General features: G+C 44.2%; 1 protein-coding gene across 2 annotated transcripts; it reads right to left on the bottom strand.

Moving 5' to 3' along the window:
- Window positions 1–2,697: 2,697 nt before the first annotated feature.
- On the bottom strand, window positions 2,698–8,976 carry LOC148854305 (uncharacterized). Of its 2 annotated transcripts, XM_088940894.1 has the most exons (6): window positions 8,344–8,851; window positions 7,784–8,162; window positions 7,446–7,681; window positions 7,193–7,315; window positions 3,323–3,425; window positions 2,698–3,222 (listed from the first exon to the last, which is right to left on the bottom strand). In XM_088940894.1, exons 3-6 carry the CDS (start codon window positions 7,538–7,540, stop codon window positions 2,980–2,982), a joined length of 564 nt encoding a protein of 187 aa, XP_088797020.1. In that variant the 5' UTR covers window positions 7,541–7,681; window positions 7,784–8,162; window positions 8,344–8,851; the 3' UTR covers window positions 2,698–2,979. The 2 variants fall into 2 exon arrangements, with proteins under 2 accessions (XP_088797020.1, XP_088797019.1); XM_088940893.1 differs by lacking the exon at window positions 7,784–8,162 and having other exon boundaries at window positions 8,344–8,976.
- Between the last annotated feature and the right edge of the window lie 9,374 nt (window positions 8,977–18,350).

The following is an 18,350-nucleotide window of genomic DNA, read 5'->3' as shown; positions in this document are numbered from 1 at the left end:
GATCGCAATAATTGAATATATTATAATTCTATGGATGATCTATCATATCCACAAACCAATTGATATTTTTTTTAGTATTTATTTTTTTATTTTTATATTTTTAGAATTAAAAATTAATTATAACTTAAGAAATATAATTTATAAATTATAGTTAAGTATGAGATTTTTAATGAAATTATAATTAACTACAATATATTTATTTATAAACCAATTAAAATATATTAATTTAATGTATATACATCTCGTTGAGGTCATATATTTAGTGTTATCGATGCATTTTTATGATTTATTAAAGTATTTATAGTGTTTCCAAGCATATCTTAATTTTTCTCCGATACGCATGTGTATCAAAGGCATATCCTGATACGTCTCTTAAAATTGCCTTATCGATACACTTGGTGTTTTCAATACTTTGAAATTTGCTCATATCACTGTATTGCATGAAAAAATAGCACATGTGGGCTGGCAACAAAGTATCCTACTCCATGTTAGGACTGACATCAAGAAAGAATGGCTTTATGACATTCCCCTTTAATCAAAGGCTCATGGCCTCTAGCCCACCGAGAAAGGTTCAAGAATTCAAACACATTTTTTTACTAGTAAGTGTGCACATGTGTTGTACGTGGAGGTTGTCATGATAATGATTAAAGTATAAAAAATTAAAAGGAGGTTCCCATGGAAGTTCAACTGTTCAAGAGAAATCTTGAATAATACTCTGTGGCGAACAATGACAAATTTTCAAATTAATGAATCCATTGTGTTCACCCCCATCCTGGGAGAATTTTAGAGTATCGATACACAATAGGGGTGGCAATTTTCCCTGTCCCCGATGGGTACCCAGGCTCCCCGATTCGACGGGGTCGGGTATGGGGAGTACTTTGGCAGGATCGGGGTTGGGGATGGGGTTATTCCTGAATCCCCAATCGGGTTTGGTGACGGGGATGGGGAATGCAATCCCAGCCCTGCCCTGGCCCATATATTATAATATTATTATATTATTTTATTCATTTTTTTGTAAAAGATTAAAGCTTAAAAACAAAAACTAATACCATTCATTCTAAAAAACACTCGATAGAAAGAGAACCCTGAACCCTAGTTATTCACTTCTTCCTTCGTCTTCGTCGTCGACTCGTCGATCGTCGTTGCTATCACCACTCGTCCGTCGGATGTCTATCATCGTCGACTACCACTCGACAGAGGACAAAGAGACTCAAAGAAGAAAGAATTGAAAACTAAAACCCAGTTCTTCAATCTTCTTTCGTCCATGGTTGCCCATCAAACTCTCTCATCGCTGACCTCAAATCACAACGGTCCTCTCTCTCTCTCTCTCTCTCTCTCTCTCTCTCTCTCTCTCTCTCTCTCTCATCAGTCTTGGGGTTCCCCATCCCCATCCCCAAATGGCCACACCAGGGATTCGGGTCTTCGACGGGGAATTCATCCCCGCTCGGGGATGGAGAATTCCTTTCCCTGACAGGGGTCAAGGATGGGGATGGGGGCTGATTTGAGGGGTCAAGGTCGGGGATGGGGAATGCAATCTCCACCTTGTTGCCATTCTTAATACACAATACCTAAAATCCATTATTACATGATATAGGGGTGATACCAAGGTTCAAAAAATTGTTGCATATCAACCCATATCGATCGATACATATCATATCAAGCCCTTCCTGATACACCCTTACAAGGGGTTATATCGGGTCAAGGCTTGGTTAGAGGGTAGCTAGGACTTAAATTAGCCCCTCTGAACCAAAATCAAAAAAAAAAAAAAGTGCAACTTAAAAAAAAAGGCTGATATGCCCTATCGATACTTTGAACCTTAGGTGATACTCTTAATTTATTTATTTATTTTAAGTTTTAAGAATCGAGTCAAGGCATCTAAAAAGGTATTAACCTTTAAAAATGGCTTTTAATATATGTTGTAATCTTATGATATACCAATACGTATTGATACTTTGAAACCTACAAAAAGTATCAATATCATTACGATATGTAGAAATCTAAACACCTTTATTTATTTATTTTTTGGTTAGATAATTTGTCATTTGATATGGTGAACTATTAAAATATGAAACCATTAAAACACCTTTTTTATTTTTTTTATGATGGCATATCAAGGGTTGCTTTCATCTGAACACCTTTTTTTTTTTTTTTTTTTGGTTTGATAATGTCCTATGAACAGCCAGCACAACCTTCGTACGAGTATTGTTAATGCAAGGCCCGTTTGAGTATTGTTCGAACAGCCTGCACAACCTTGCATCGAGAACATTTTCGTACTTCTATCCTTTATTTGATGGGAAGATAGATGGTTGTTTGAACTGACATTACACTGACTGAATCCCATCACCTTCGTACGAGTTCGGATCTGCTCCTCGAAATTCAAAATGCCAGAATTTATTTATGGGAAACGTTCCAGATGGACAGCTGAAACTCCTGTGAGGTTGGCGTGAGGCACGCAGCGAGGAGCAGATCCGATCTCTATGCTCCTCACAGAGCATGCCTCACACCGACCTCACAGCACGTTTTGACCGTTGATCTGAAACATCTCCATGCTTGTAAATCTTTTATTTATGGGAGATGTTCCAGATGCATGGCTGAAACTGCTATGAGGTCGGTGTGAGGCGCACTCTGAGGATCAGATTCGAACTCAATATTTTGATTTTTGAATTTTGAATTAATAAAAAGAGAAAAGATGGAAAATAACAGAAAAGAGAACCAACAAACAAGTTTCCTTTCCTGATGGTCCTGAGTATCAGACATCTTCCAAAGGGCTCGAACTGGCATCAATACCAAATTGTTAATTAACCATGTCCTCAAAATTCCATTTTTGCGGCACCTGGAACCCAAATCAACAAAAACATCCTGCACTTTGTCTTGCAAGATTTGACAAGTCTGAAACTAAGACAGAGAGCCCATAAAACAAGCTTATGGCTGACCCTATTGAGAGACAAGCTTATTGAACTGCTATTCGATCAGTCTCAGTTACCAACCATTTGCTCTCCTGTCTTGCATCTGTAGCTTTCTCTCTTCTTTCAATTTCTGCACAATCTCAAGTATCTTAGGATTGTTAAAACGCTCACGTACATACTTTCTCTCCTCGGCCTGTATCTCCTTAATGGCACTGGGGTATGGGTTGGGGGGTGGCTTCTTCCCTTGGAGATGTGCAATTTGCTTGAGTCGTTTGTATGCTAGCTTCTTTGCCTTCTTCTCTGCTCGATACTCCATCTACAGCCAGAGAAGTTGAGTGGTAAAGTAAGAACTAAGAAGATATAATGCATAATCCTGACAACAATGAATGAACATATGGACACGTAGAAATATATACATCAGCTACAGCCATCGCTTCCTCTTCAGTTGCTCCCTGTTCTTTCAATTCAAGCACCCGCCAACCAAAAACACGAGCTGGAGGTGGTTCAAAACCACAAATCCTGTTCAAACATCAGCAATGAATGAACTTAATATTTACCTACATATTATAGTTACAATAGATTTTTCTGTACCAACATTTTTACAAGATTTCTGAACATCTAATAAATTAAGATTCTCGAAAAAAAACTTGCAAAATTTCTGCAACCCCTGCACTTTTTTTTTTTGAACAAATAATTGGTTCACTCATACAATTTTAACCAATTTCATGTCATACTGTAAAGCAATATCCTCCCAAAAAATGGTATAACCTAAGGGTCTTTAGGATGTCCATTCACAAAAGCTTTTCCTTGGCAAACTTTTTGTATCAGAAGAAAACAGGCTTAACTTGTAACTTACTTTTGAGCTCTTAATGGTTGAAGCTAAACAATATAATGGAAAAACATAATCAAGAAAGTGGATAAAAAATAAAAGAAAACAAAAGGTGCAAACGTTCATATTAAAAGAATAAAAGAGCATTTTACCATCAATATGAGATTAAACCAGTTAAAAATCATAATTTACTTTGGCACTTAATTTAAGATAGGCTAACACATCCAACTTCTAAACCCAAAAAACCATCTCCTAGTTTGTTTGTTTGTTTGTATGTATGTGTGTTTGTGCACGTGTAACATGAGAGAAATGAAATAAGGATAAATATAAACTCCATGACATATCAAAACTATTAATCATCTTCTATAAAGGAACAACAGGCACATCTTTCGTCAATCTTGGATGCCAAAGCATGAACTGCTCTAGTGCAAATGTGCAATGCCAGAAACAATAGGCTGTTGCCTGCCAAAATCACTCATAAGTCCATCAGAAAACTCATCAGCTCAGCATTGATTAAAAAACAATTAGCCACTGGGTGTAAGTTGTTTTATTCTCTAGTAAATCAAAACAAAAGAACAATTACAAGGCTCTGAATCAAATCAAAATCTCCCAATGCTTCTGAAACTAAAAGTCTAAAACCTTTTTTACCCTAAAAAATAATACAGCTCACCAAGCAGCGCATGAGAAATTGATGGAAAGAGGAACAGACATGCCAGTAACAGAAACAAACAATGAAAACCAATAACCTAATTTCTAACATGCATAAACAGTTTTTTAGTACTCAATTACTGATTCAAAAGATATCAGTACTAATGTTGCACTTATGAAAGCATTGAATATCAATAAGACTACAAAAGACCAATAACCTAAGTTCTGGTTAAGCTCTAACCAATGAATTTTAAATCTCTTAGTTGTTCAACCTCCTACCAGCCACATCTCAGATATTTCAAGATTTCCAAAATGCTAATACCTTATTCGGGTATTCTTTTTTTGAAGTGATGACTTGGTAGTCAATGATAAGGAAGGATAACCTTGCAAGACAAATAAATCTAGATGATTCATTTAAAAAATCTTCCACTTGGCAGCTTAGGCTGACCAAATTTCTTTGCATTTCATATACAAAAATGCTTCACATTTTGGGCCATGCTACATGTCAAATTATAAAGAAATCCCTTTTCTCAGAACCTAGCATAAATTGGAAAAGTTCACAGACATGGCAAGCTGTAAGGTTGATCCACATGACAAATTCAGATTGTTCCTTATTTGATGGGCAGTCTAGACAGGCTACATCTTATCATGACAGTGTAGTGTTGAAATAAGAGGTGTCTATTAGAATTCTCAAGTGATCTGTGAGAATACCTTTCTACTCTTCAAGAAGACCTTTTGGCCCCTTCATTGAGGATTTATGACTAAAAAAGTTCAATAACCAAACTTTCTTTGATCATATGGGTGGTTTGTTTGGTTAAACTTGCCACGTGCAGAGGGTGATGCACAGAGCTACAAAATGAGATTTGTATTTTTTTTCTTTTGATAATAAAAAGAAATCAATTTTGACATCTTGATCCATTCCCCAGAAGGAGAGAAGATTTTAGAGATGAATAAAAGTCATGCTGCCATTTGCACATTGTCTGTATGCAAAGGGGCCAGTTTGCACAATCAATAGTGTCTTTCTTTTTTTGTCTCCATATGTGAATAGCCCCCACCTGATCGTAAAAAAGTCTTTTCGGCAATGTGGGTTCAGTCCTGATTCCGTTTAGCTGCAGGTGAAGTTTGGTTTTGGGGGATTGTGTGTATTAAATTTCAAGCTGATCATCATCACTATCAGAATAATCATTGTTATGGGTTTTTTTCTTTATCGTCACAGGTTTATCTAGTGGGATGAAAGTGAAATTCATAAGGGAGAAGATTGGTTTTCTATTTTCGTCTTCATGATTATGCTGGTCCATATCTACATCTAGGATCCTAGTATGTGGTGCCGGGGCCAATAACTACATTTGTAATGGGCAATCACAGGTTGAATGACGCCAACTTTTCCAGACACCTTGACCTTGCCGTAAAGGATTTTGTAATTGCTTTATTCCTGGGGTTTAGGTTGTTGCTCTCTTGGTAAATGTCTATATGCATGGTTTACCATTCCTATGTTTTTTGGACAATAGATGATGGTGCCACTTTTTGCTTTCTCTAGCTTCCATAATTGCAGGTGGCACAGAGTTCTCGCTAAGTTTCCTATACAAAAGTGATTGTGTTTTTTGCCCTTGAGTGTGCCATGAGTTTGGCATAGCCTTCTTGTGATGCACCCCACTAGGGTTGCAATAATGTGGTGTTCTTCCCTCAGGTTAGAAATATGTAGGGTATATTTTGAATCTTTAAAAGAAAATGAAGTGTAAAAGGGTTACAAGGTATATTTAAGTCTTTCTGAAAAACTTAGGGTACATTTAAGTCAATTTATGAAAACTCAGGGTATGTTTAAGTCTTTTACCCTTAAGATTATCATTAGACTAGTCATGATCCATGAAAAAAAAAAATCCAATAATTAAGAAGAAAATATTGGTGAAGATAAGAATGGTCAAGCTGAGATTGTTGAGGACAAATGCTATATATGAAGGCTAAGAAAGATAAATTGAAAACTAATGCATCTTTAAGTAAAAATATAGAGGAATTGAAATGGTTTGGTGAAGTGTATTAAAAGCCAATAATTTCCTGATGTCACAGAACTATCTGATGCAGTTTGAAGGGCTTAAAGGAGCAGGGATAGAGAAAAAAGGGGCATTGGTTGAAGTAGGAACAAAGATGTGAGGACTTGAGACTTACCTGTAGCCTAGATACAGTAAAGTGGGTGAACAGAGCTTAATATAAGAACAACATTTGACACAAATAAAAGCTGTTCTTCATATATTTGTTAAATAATCATTGAGATAGTTATATTTATCTATATTTCTTTTATTAACCCTTGGTAATTTCTGCAATATGTGTATCTACTATAAAGCTCTTGTCTCTGTTCTTCAACACTCAAAAACAAAATGGGAACGATTTTAACAGCTAATTACTTGTTTTTTCCACATAATATGCTCATTCAGATTCCTTTGAAATAAAAGTAGCTAATGACTGTCCCATTTCACAATAGTTAAGCCTGGATTCAACTTTCAAAAACTGAGTTTGGTGCCCATCTCAGCTTTCCTCATGCTAGGTAAGGCAAGCATTGGTTCAGCAAGTCAAGTTGCATCCCAGTGCACAACTCTATTTCCTCAAACAAGGTAAAAAAAATACCAATTTCAATACTAGTAAAAATGAAAAAACCTAATTCGTTTCCATTTCTTTAGAGAATCTTCGGTGGCAGCTAAAAACAGTAACATATAACTTTGGAAGCATTTCAAATACAAGTGATGCAGAAGAAATATAATGAATGCAATATATAACAGAAATACATATTGCTACTTCTATTGAACAAAAACAATACCTGATAGCATCTTCATGTTTAGAATCTGGGTACTTCTTAAAGAACTTCTTTATATATACATCCTCAGGAAGACTAATCTTCTCAAATTTTCCATCAGTGCGAGGAAAAGTCACAGGTGGAGCCCTGTTTTATGCAATCAAGCGTAAGAATGAGCAGAATAATCCAATTCTTTTCAAGACAAAATGCTAAGAAATCTATCACAATCATGAAATCGAAAAAACAGAAAACAAAATGAAGAAGGTGGATAACAAACTCTTCCATGGCCTTGAGCCATATGGGTTTGGCCTTGGCGAGACCCTTTACGAGTTTCCTAGTCCTCGTTAGAAGATCTCCTCTCATGAACGGCATGGTTCCCTATCTGCTACCGATACAACGGTAGAGCAGCTTCCGAAGCTTACTATTATTCACCTAATACCTTGTAACGTCGAGCTTTGATGTTTTTAGAGAAATCTCTCAAAGGCTCCCCAAAGGCCCAAAAGTACTTTACACCTAAAAGCGAGAAAGCAAAAAAGCAAAAGAAAAAGGTTCAATGCCACGTTTTTCAATGTAAAAAAAAGGTTCCCAATAGGGTTGTGAACGCCGGAAAAATACCTCCCCGGCAGTTCACTTCATGGCCAAACAGACGGAGTCGCCACCCATAAGAAATCAGTAATGGGGAGTGATGGGTCTCCCGGAATTAAAATCACTCCATACTGCCCGGTCGAGACAAGGCTATTCCGGGTAAGTTGAGAGAGAAAGGAAAGGGGTTAGGCACCCCTCTCTCTGGTCAGTGTGAATACTGGATTTCCCTTCTCTGCTTACAATTACAATGGATCTAAGAATCGGGTTCTCTAGCAACTCGAAGGAATATAGTGTTTCTTTCTTCTCTTCTAGACCAGTCCCCTTTTAGACGCAGGGGACTGAGCAAAAGGATGAGGAATCCTTCACCCCCTTTCTATCAGAACCCCACCTTCGGACTCAGTAAACCTGTCTGAAGAGTGAATAAACACGCCAGCCTCTCGGTTACAAGAGAACACTCCGAACCAATCAAGAATCAACCACCAAAGCAAGCAAGTAGAAAAACATTATATGAACGGCAAAAAGATGAAGACTAAACTACCTTCGAATTGCTAAAAACACCTCAAGCAAGAGGATGAGGTAATGAGTTTTACCTCTGTGGCCTTTACAAGTATCAACGATGCTGGTATTCGCAGATGGGTTTGAAGAACTCGAATGGACGATATGGAATTCTTAGGTCGGCAGTTCGATAGTAGCAGTGGAAGCAGATCGACGGCAGAAAAGTGATAAGTTGAGGTTCTAACGGGAAATCAACTGGAGGCCGAAACTCGTCCGACGAAGGATTGTAGCGCCGGTGGGGAGATGGAGATCGCGGGTTTTGTTCTGAATCGCCGCTCCTCTCTCTCTCTCAGATTTTCTCTTCTTTCTCTCAAATTTTCTCTGCTCTCCACCCGAGCTCTCTCTCTCCCGTCGTCTCTACCCTCTTATCTCCGCTTTTCTCTCTTTCTCAGTTCGAATACCTCTCTCCTCTTCTCAAACTCTCTCGGTCTCTCGCCCTTTCTGTTGTTTTTCTCAAAAACCTCTCACATTCTGCTCTTCTCTCTAACCTCGAAACTCTCTCTCGTTTTCTCTCTCGAGTGCTCGTGTTTTTCGAAATTCCTCAAAATGAATGAGGGGTCTGTGGTAGGTAAGTTAGGATTTGGAGGGGGGCATCCTCCCATGTCAGTGTTTCAAGGGTCAAAAAGGTTAATTTGGGGAAGGAAGGGAAAAATGGTAACTTGGGGTCCAAAGGGGTAGGCTTAGAGGGGGTATTTAAGAAATTTGAGGTATGAAGGGCATTTTGGTATTTTTGGGAATTTGGGGGAATTTGGGAATTTTGTACGAGGGGTATTTTAGGAATTTAGAAAGGGGTATTTTGATAATTTTGGGTAAGAGGATTTTGGTAACTTTTGGAGGAAGAGTAATTTGGGATTTGATTCAAGGGGTAATTTGGGTAATCTAGACAAGGGTATTTTGGAAAGAGGATAATTTAGGGATTATTTCAAGGGTATTTTGGTAATTTTTCCTAGGGCATTTTGGGAATTTAGGGTGTGATGGGAATATTGATGGTAGTTTGGGAATCGATCAAAAGGAGTAATTGAGGTAATTTTGGTCAAGGGTATTTTGGTAATTTTGGAAGAAGGGATATTTTGGTGATTTTAGGAGGGGTATTAAGTCATGGGGTATTCTGGGGATCAGTCAAAGAGGTTTTTGACGTTTTATGGGTTGATTGGTGGGGTTAGATTGGCTCAACTAGGCCTAGATGGGGCAAATCTAGAAAAGGTTTGTTACGACTAATCTAGAGCCTCAAAACAGAATCTAAGTGTGATCAAGGGGTAGACAAAGGTGTTTTAGGATGAAATTTCATGGGTAGGTGCTTTGGGAGGTCCTAGGTCTAATGGTTGAGGTGTAAGTGGGGATTGATTGGGGCCATCAAATAGGTATCGGGCAGTTTTAATGGTGGATCTGATGGATCTCGGGGTGAAAGTTGGTTTTTTGGTTTTTTCGATGTTTTGGAAGGATCGAAAGGGTTTTGATGAAGGAAGATTTGGCCCGACCTCGTAATTACGCAACACGTGGCAAAGGCAACAGCTCGGCACAAACAGCGCACCTAAGGCAAGAGCACTAAAGGGAGGAATCGGCGGTCTAAACTCACTACTGGGAACCTGAACTCTCCCTTGGGCCCCAAGTCAAACCCGAATTGGCCCGCCCTATGGCAGTTCGGAACACACCTCGCCGAAGTGGTTATAGAAGGCCCCCTACCCCCAACAACAAGGTATGTGAACATTGCGCCATCTGGTCTTTATCTTGCCTTTGAGAGAATACTAACTTGAGCTTCGGAGTTATCTCACCGGGTTCCCCCCAGAGTTCCCTCATCTTCTCCATTTTCAGGCTCCCCGTTGCTCCAGTCAGAGACAAGATTGTTGATAGCTAAGACCGGCCGGATTGCGCTCCATCAATTGGCGCCGTCTATGGGATAGCTTCTAAAAGCCTCCCTCTAAATCTCTCTTACCTCTCTTACCTACTCTTCTTCCAAAAAACTCCAACACCCATGGCTTCCTCCAACAATGTCGGACGTGGCACAGAAACGACCACCACTAGAGAGCAACTCCAAGTTCCCGTGGTGTGCATAGGGCAGTTCACCATCCCTCTTTCAGTGGATGGGATCCCCAGTTTGAATGCGCCACAAGCGGTGGCACCCCTGAACCTTCCTACATTAAACACCCCTCTTCCACTCCCTATCGAAACAACCTTCGCCACTAGTGACCCGCCAGAACCAGCTGGATGACCTAATGCAATGCATGTGGGCAATGCAAGCCCAAATGCAACAATTCCAGCAGCATCAACTCCAGCAACACTAGGTATTACACCACCTCTCCCAACACCATTATCAGCAGCAGTTCCCTCAGCTACCCCTAAACCAGTCACTGCTTCCCCCCTGACACCCTGTCCCGAAGCCAGTTAAGGCCTCCCCTCAAGGTGGACGCCCTCACCGAGGAGAAGCTTCCCAACTCCAGAACCCCCCTAATAGCCAGGCCTCATCCCCAGGCCGAAAGCAAAGAAAAATTACCCCCACCTCGTAGCTCGCAGGTGGGTCGGGAACCTCGCCCACAAAGCCACCTCGGCGCTCTAAGCCTGAGTTACCACTCATGGAGAACCGGTTCAGCGCCCTAGCAGCAGACCAACATTCTGGGCCCATCGAGCTCGGCAACACAGAGGCCAGTACCGCCAGCACCAGGCCCGCTCAACGAAGGCATCGGCGAAGTCGCCGAACTGCTACCCGTGTCCTACCCGAGCTTAGAGGCAAGGAAGAGACGAGCTCGGACAAGGTAAAAACTATCCCAATTCTCTCAGTTCCTTCCCCCCTCGCGTCAGAACTCCTGGTAGTCCCCATGCCTAGAGACTTCAAGCTTCCATCTTTGGACAAGTATGATGGGTACTTTGACCCCAACGACCACGTCGACGCTTCCCAGTCGCAAATGCACCTCGCTAGGGCCAGCAAGTCGTGCATGTGTGTGGCTTTCACCACCACCTTCAAGGGGGTAGCCTGCACCTGGTACCGGAACCTAGCCCCCGGGTCAATAAGAAGCTGGGCCCAGTTCGTGCAGATCTTCACTGCACATTTCGTACCAGCAAGCGGTGCCCCAGAACCGAGGAAAGTATCTTCGGGGTAGTCCAGAGGGAAGGAGAATCCATCCGGAGCTACATCAAGCGGTTCAATGAAGCATGCTTGCAGATATCGCGATTAGACCCCGCAGTACAACTCGTTGCGGCCAAGAGAGGGGCAACGCACAAGGAGTTCAAATGGCACATGGTGGCTAGCCAACTCGCAACCGTGGCCGATTTCCTCAAGCTCGCGGACAAGTTCATGAGAACAGAGGAAGAAATCAACCAAAGAACAGAAAGCGGGGTCGAGAAAAGAAAAAGAGAAGGTGAGCCCGCCAACCCAGGCGACAGAAGAAGTCAGGCCCGAGAGGCGAAGCCAAGCCAGCCGTCCCGAGCTCCCTTAGCAGTTCGGACGGATTATACGCCGTTGAACACAAGGCGGACTAAGATCTTGATGACGATCAAGGACGCCCCCTACATAAAGTGGCCACCTCGCCTAAAGAGTAATCCAAACAAGAGAAATAAAAATCTATATTGTAGTTTTCATAAAGATCACGGTCATAGTACCGAACAATGTAATAATCTCCGGGACGAGATAGAGGGACTCATCCGTCGCGGATACTTGAGAAATTTTGTACAAAATGACAATAATAATAAAGGAGATCGGCAAGGGGAGCACGAAAAGGATGCTCCCGAGTCCAGCAGCAAACCGATCGAAGCCTTGCAGTGACCTCCTCCAGAAGAGAGGCCAGTTCGGGGAACCATCCATGTGATAGTGGGTGGTTTGGTGGTAGCAGGTTGCACTTCGGCAGCAGCACAGACGTCAGTTCACGAGGCAGACTGAGAAGAACAGAACCCTCCAAAGAGGCCTCAGACGGAAGAACCAATCTTTTTCACAGAAGACAACGCGCGAGGTGTCCACTATCCCCATGATGACACGTTCGTCATAAAAATAAGGATCAACGACTTCGAAGTCCGGCACGTACTTGTAGACTCAAGCAGTTCGACGGACATCCTCTTCAAATCGGCGTTCGACCAACTACAGTTGTAGAGAAGCGAGTTGAAGCCCGTAAGCACTTCTCTAGTGGGCTTCAGCGGAGAGAAAGTTAGGCCCCTGGTGAAGATAACAGTACCTGTGGAAGTCGACACATGGCCTTGCGTAGTCAGACTCAACCACGATTTCCTGGTGGTCGCGACCCCCTCCCCATACAATGTCATAATAGGGCGGCCAATTACGCATATTCTGCGGGTAGTGGTCTCCACCTACTATCTGGCAATGAAGTTCCCCACGGACTTCGGTGTGGGGGTAGCGTGGGGCGACCAGCTTGAGTCCCGCAAATGTTATGTTGCCGCCCTGAAGGGAAAAACCAAGGCAGCCGATGACCTCGAACTGGAGCGGCCTACGGAGCAGGGTTTGCCCACTAAGGAAACGGTCGTGATCCCGACCTTGGCTACAGATCCAGCATGAACGCTACAGATCGGTGCTTCTGTCAAGGAGCCTCTACGAACTGAACTGGTGAGTTTTTTACTTAAAAATTTAGATATTTTTGCATGGTCCGCGACTGATATGCCCGATATTGACCCTGGCCTTATAACTCACAAACTTAACACTGACCCTGTGGTTAGACCCATTAGACAGAAGAAATGCAACTTAGCCCTGGAGTGCTGGAGGGCGGTCGATGGAGAAGTCGAAAAACTCCTCGCAGCGGACTTCATAAGGGAAGTTCATTACCCGAGCTGGGTAGCCAACCCAGTGCTGGTGAAAAAAGCAAACGGCAAGTGGCGCATGTGCGTTGACTACACCAACCTGAATTGAGCTTGCCCAAAAGACTGCTTCCCCCTGCCCCGAATTGACCGACTAGTGGAGACGACCTCGAGACATGAGCTACTAAGCTTCTTGGATGCCTACTCAGGCTACAACCAAATCAAGATGGACCAATCCGATGAAGAAAAAACCAGCTTCATAACTGAGTTCGGCTTGCACTGTTACAAGGTCATGCCCTTCGAACTAAAGAATGATGGGGCGATCTTCCAAAGACTTGTAAATAAGCTTTTTCGGCCCTTAATTGGAACGAAAATAGAATGTTATGTAGACGACATGGTCGTCAAAATGAAGTTCTCATAGGAATTAATAAAAGACTTAGATTCTGTCTTCCAAATTTTGCATCAATATATAATGAGACTGAACCCAAACAAGTGTGTCTTCGGTGTCATCTCGAGTAAGTTTCTAGGGTACATTGTCAACTGGCGAGGTATTGAAGCCAATCCAGACAAAATAAAGGCCATCCTAAATATGAGACCACCCCGAAAAGTAAAAGAGGTTCAGAGGCTAAACGGCCGCATAGCCGCCCTCAGCCGCTTCATGTTCAAATCAGCAGACCGCTGTCTGCCTTTCTTTAAGTCAATCAAAGGCAAAGGGTTCGAATGGACCCGAGATTGCCAGCTCACGTTCGACGAGCTAAAGACCTACCTCGCCACTATGCCAACCTTAGCCAGACCCGAGGAGGGCGATGTCTTAGAATTGTACCTTTCGGCGAGCGATGAGGTGGTCAGTTCAGTACTAATAAAGGAAGTGGATCGGGTCCAGCGGTCTGTCTATTATGTCAGTAAAATTCTATAGGGAGCAGAGGCGAGATACCCGTAGATAGAAAAGCTAGCGTATGCATTGGTAATTGCAGCTCGGAAACTCCGCCCATATTTCCAGGCTCACCCCGTCGTCGTCTTGACTGACAAACCTCTGAGGCAAGTCTTACTCAAGCCCGAGGTTTCAGGTCGGCTGATGAAGTGGGCCATCGAGCTCAGCGAGTATGACCTCCAGTACAAGCCACGGACTGCCATTAAGGCCCAAGCCTTAGCAGATTTTATCGCTGAGTGCACATTTAGCCTCGAAGCGCCTGGGCCGGTTGAGTCCGAGATCCCCAGTTCGGGTGAACCCGGAGCTCCCAAGCCAATAGAGTCTGAACCCCGTGAAGTAGCAGCCAGTGTGGCATCTCTCCTGGTTAGGCCAAACACGAACTGAGATGAGGAGCCCTAGATCCTTCATGTAGATGGCTCCTCGAACCAATAGGGTAGCGGGGCCGGAATAGTCTTATGCGGCCCGGGTGGCACGAAATTGGAATACGCACTACGCTTTGAGTTCGCAGCATCCAACAATGAGGCAGAGTATGAGGCACTGATAGCCGGGCTGAACCTTGCACAAAAGGTAAGAGCAAAGCACATAGTCATCTGCAGTGATTCCCACCTCGTGGTCAACCAGGTTACGAGCGAGTACGAAGCACGCGAGCTCTCTATGACCGCATACTTGGCAAAAGTAAAAGAGGCTCTGCTCAACTTCCAGTCACACTTCATCAGGCAAATCCCGAGGTCCAAGAACATTGAGGCCGACGCCATGTCCCGGTTAGCCAGCACAAGCCACAACACCATGAGAATCGTGTACATAGAGGACTTACTTTGGCCTAGCATTCTCGGTGGGGCAGAGGAGGTTGCTCTCGTCCTTGAAGCAGAGTCGAGCTGGATCGACCCACTCGCGAGCTTCTTGCTAGACGGAACCATCCCTGCGGACCGCAATGTAGCTAAGAGGGTGCAGTGCCAGGCAGCCAAATACATCATAATAGACGAACAGTTGTACCGACGGTCCTACACGCTCCCCTACTTGCGTTGCTTGCGACCTGCCGAAGCCGAGCTAGTACTCTGCGACACTCATGAAGGTCTATGCGGTGGACACCTGAGGGGCAGAGCCCTCGCACAAAAGGCACTTTGACAAGGATACTGCTGGCCAACGATGAAGGTAGAAACCATCGAGCTCGTCAGAAAATGAGACAAGTGTTAGAAGCATGCCAATATCCACCACCAGTCTGCTTCCGACCTCAAATACCTCACCAGCCCATGGCCCTTTGCGCAATGGGGCATCAACCTCCTGGGGCCATTCCCACCAGCAATAGGTGGGAGAAAGTTCCTAGTGGTGGCAGTAGATTACTTCACAAAATGGATAGAAGTTGAACCTCTAGCAATAGTTACAGCCCGTAACATACATAACTTCTTTTGGAAGAACATAGTATGTCACTTCGGGCTACCTCGAGTACTGATCTCCAACAACGGCAAGCAGTTCGATGATATCAAATTCCAAGAATGGTGCTAGAATATGGGAATTCGTCAGAACTTCACATCGGTCGCACATCCATAGGCAAAGGGTCAGGCAGAAGTAATGAATAGAGCCATCCTGTGCGGACTGAAAGCATGTCTAGACCGAGCTAAAGGGTTGTGGGCGGACGAGCTACCAAGTGTTTTATGGGCTCACTAGACTACAGAAAAAATCACCACGGGAGAGACCCCCTTCAACCTCACCTACGACACTGAAGCGGTAATCCCAGTGAAAGTCAAAATACCTACACTACGACTAGAAGCATACGACGATCAGACAAACGGAGACGAGCTACGTACCAACCTCGACCTACTGGATGAGGTAAGAGACCTCGCGCACATACGAACAGCGGCCTACCAGCAGCAAGTAGCTCAGTACTACAATGCCAGAGTAAAGAAGCGAAGTTTCCGAGTCGGCAACCTGGTTCTCCGTAAGATTATGGTGCCCGAACCCGGCGTAGGCAAACTTAGACCAAATTGGGAAGGGCCCTACAGAGTAAAGAGAGCGCTTGAAGGGGCATACGATCTTGAAACCTTGGAAGGCAAACAAGTACCCCGAGCGCGGAACATCGTCAACTTGAGGCGATACTACCTATAGACCGCCAAGCGAAGTGGACGAAATCGCTACCAAAGCCTAAGCCAAGATGCTGAGCTAACAACAAAACCTCGGCATAGGCAAAGAGACGGGCGAAGCGAAGTATTAAACACCAAAACAGGTCACGTGAGTGCAATAACCTGGGCAAGAAATAGATCAGGCATATTATCAGTTCGACAATTAAGTCAGTTCAGGAGAAAGAACAACAATACTTAAACAAAAGAAAAGCCCATTCAATTGCAAGAAAAGGAAGAGTACATTTAAAAAAAAGTCACAAGCCTGGAGCTACTTCTTCCTCATCATAAGGCACTTCAACGACACCCGAAGGTCCTGCCTCACCCTCGGAATCCGGCTCGCCATCAGCTGTGTTGGCCATCTCCTGAGTTATACGCGAAGTGAATATTGCACTAATATCGAGCTCAGGGTACGTGTTCTGGATCATCCACCGGCTCAGTTTGAATCCCCTTCTGTAAGAATCCACCATCAGGTTGTCAAAGCGCGACGAGGCGATATAGTCATCAACGGCCTTCTTCTTAGCAACTTCGATGCCTTGGGAAAAGATCTGCGTTTTCTCCCTTATGTCCTCCTGAAGGTATTCGACCTGATGTTGTAGGTTCAGCCTAAGGTCCGCCATATGCTTCACAACCACCCCCATGGCCTCGACATCCCTCTAAAACCTCGCCTGCCTGGCCATAGCAACGCGAGCGGCCTCCTCGGCAGCGTGAGCAGCCGCCTCCGCTGCTCGGGTAGTCGCCTCGGCGGCACGAAAAGCCTCTTCGGAAGCTCGCGCCTGCCTCGAGCTCCTCTCCACCTGGGCCACTAAGGCGTGAATAGAAGAGTTCACCTACCAAAAGGAACAAGTGATTAAAAGAACGACAACAAGAAGGATAAAAACAAAGAGGACCGACAAGAAATTTGACTCACCACCATAGCATGAGTTGCGGCACGACAGGTGATCTGGTTCAAGGGAAGATCGGTCCATGCCGCGATCTCCTCGGGGAAAGTGGCCTCTCTACTCTTCTGAAGAGTGTAGTTCGGCAACAACACGCTCCTGAACTCCCCTTGAGCTCCCGAGCCCGAGGGCCCGCTCGCATATGAGCGGACCTAGAGTAGGCAGGAGCACTAGAGTAGGCGGGAGCACTCGTGTGAGTTGTCTCAGCATAAGGGGCCCTTGCCGCTTCCTACATTGAAGGAGCCACCTTAGGCTCCCTGGGCGGATCCTCCGACGTGTAGTCTGGAACTTGAGGCTCCACATCCTGGGGCAACTTGGTATGAGTTTGCTTGGCGACCCGCTTCCTCCTCTTCATGCCTTGGAATAGGTGCCCACCGCGAGTCCTCTCTGAGTCCATCACACCTGCAAAAAAGAGTTCGACATCAGAAAAAAATGAAAGAACAAAGCGAAACAAGAAACCTCTGAGCAAGGAACCTACCCAAACTCAGGCCGGTCGCAATAAGCTTGGCCTTCGTTAGGTACTAATGACATTTCAGCCCTAGCCGTGCCTATTGTCGGAGGCCCTTCACCGTCTCTTTATTGAGAGTGACACCAGAATCAAGGGCGGCCTCCCCCCACCCGGTTTGACAAGGCCACCCTTATGCACTTTGCACCCCGAAGTAGTCCCGCTTCCATGCCGGGACCTTGTTGGGAAGTTCGTGCAAAAGCTTAAAACCTAGGCGAGGAGACAGGTGATACGCCCGCCTACCCCCGGGAAGAGAACTCGCTTGTTTCTTGAACATTAAAATGGAGGAGAATATCTCCAAGTATAAAGAGAAGCCCTGTTCGCAAAAGAGGGAGATTGCCCCCACCAAGTTACAAATAGAGTTTGGATGAAGCTGGCCAACGGTAACGCCGAAGTGGTTTATGACCTCGGCGAGAAGGGGTGGAAAGGCAATCGCAGCCCCGCAGCGAGCTGCTCCCAAAATATCACGATCTCATCAGGACCGTATTCCCAAGGAAAGCTACCCAAATGAATGAAATAGGAATACCCCCCAAGCAAATTGTAAGAGATAATAAGAGATTGGAGCCCCTTGGGCGTCATGGTCAAAGGACCGAACCTATCTACCATTCGACCTCGACGAGAGGTAGACGCCAAATTGCCCGAAGCGGCTCAGCCTACGGGTTCAAACTCGTCCTCAAGTTCCACCTCAGGTTTACTAAGGCCATCAGGGGATGCGACTCGGTTGGTAGAACCTACATTAGACCTACTTGAAGAACCATCTGAGCTATCCAAGCTAGACACCGAGGAGAAAAGGTGGATTCAGGAAAGTACTCACCCAGAAAAA

The sequence above is a fragment of the Nelumbo lutea genome, chromosome 4 (assembly GCF_056320005.1).
Source record: "Nelumbo lutea isolate HS-2025 chromosome 4, American lotus-T2T, whole genome shotgun sequence".
Lineage (NCBI taxonomy): Eukaryota > Viridiplantae > Streptophyta > Magnoliopsida > Proteales > Nelumbonaceae > Nelumbo > Nelumbo lutea.
Note: the sequence above shows the minus strand (reverse complement) of the source record. Positions and strands in the feature narration are given on the sequence as shown.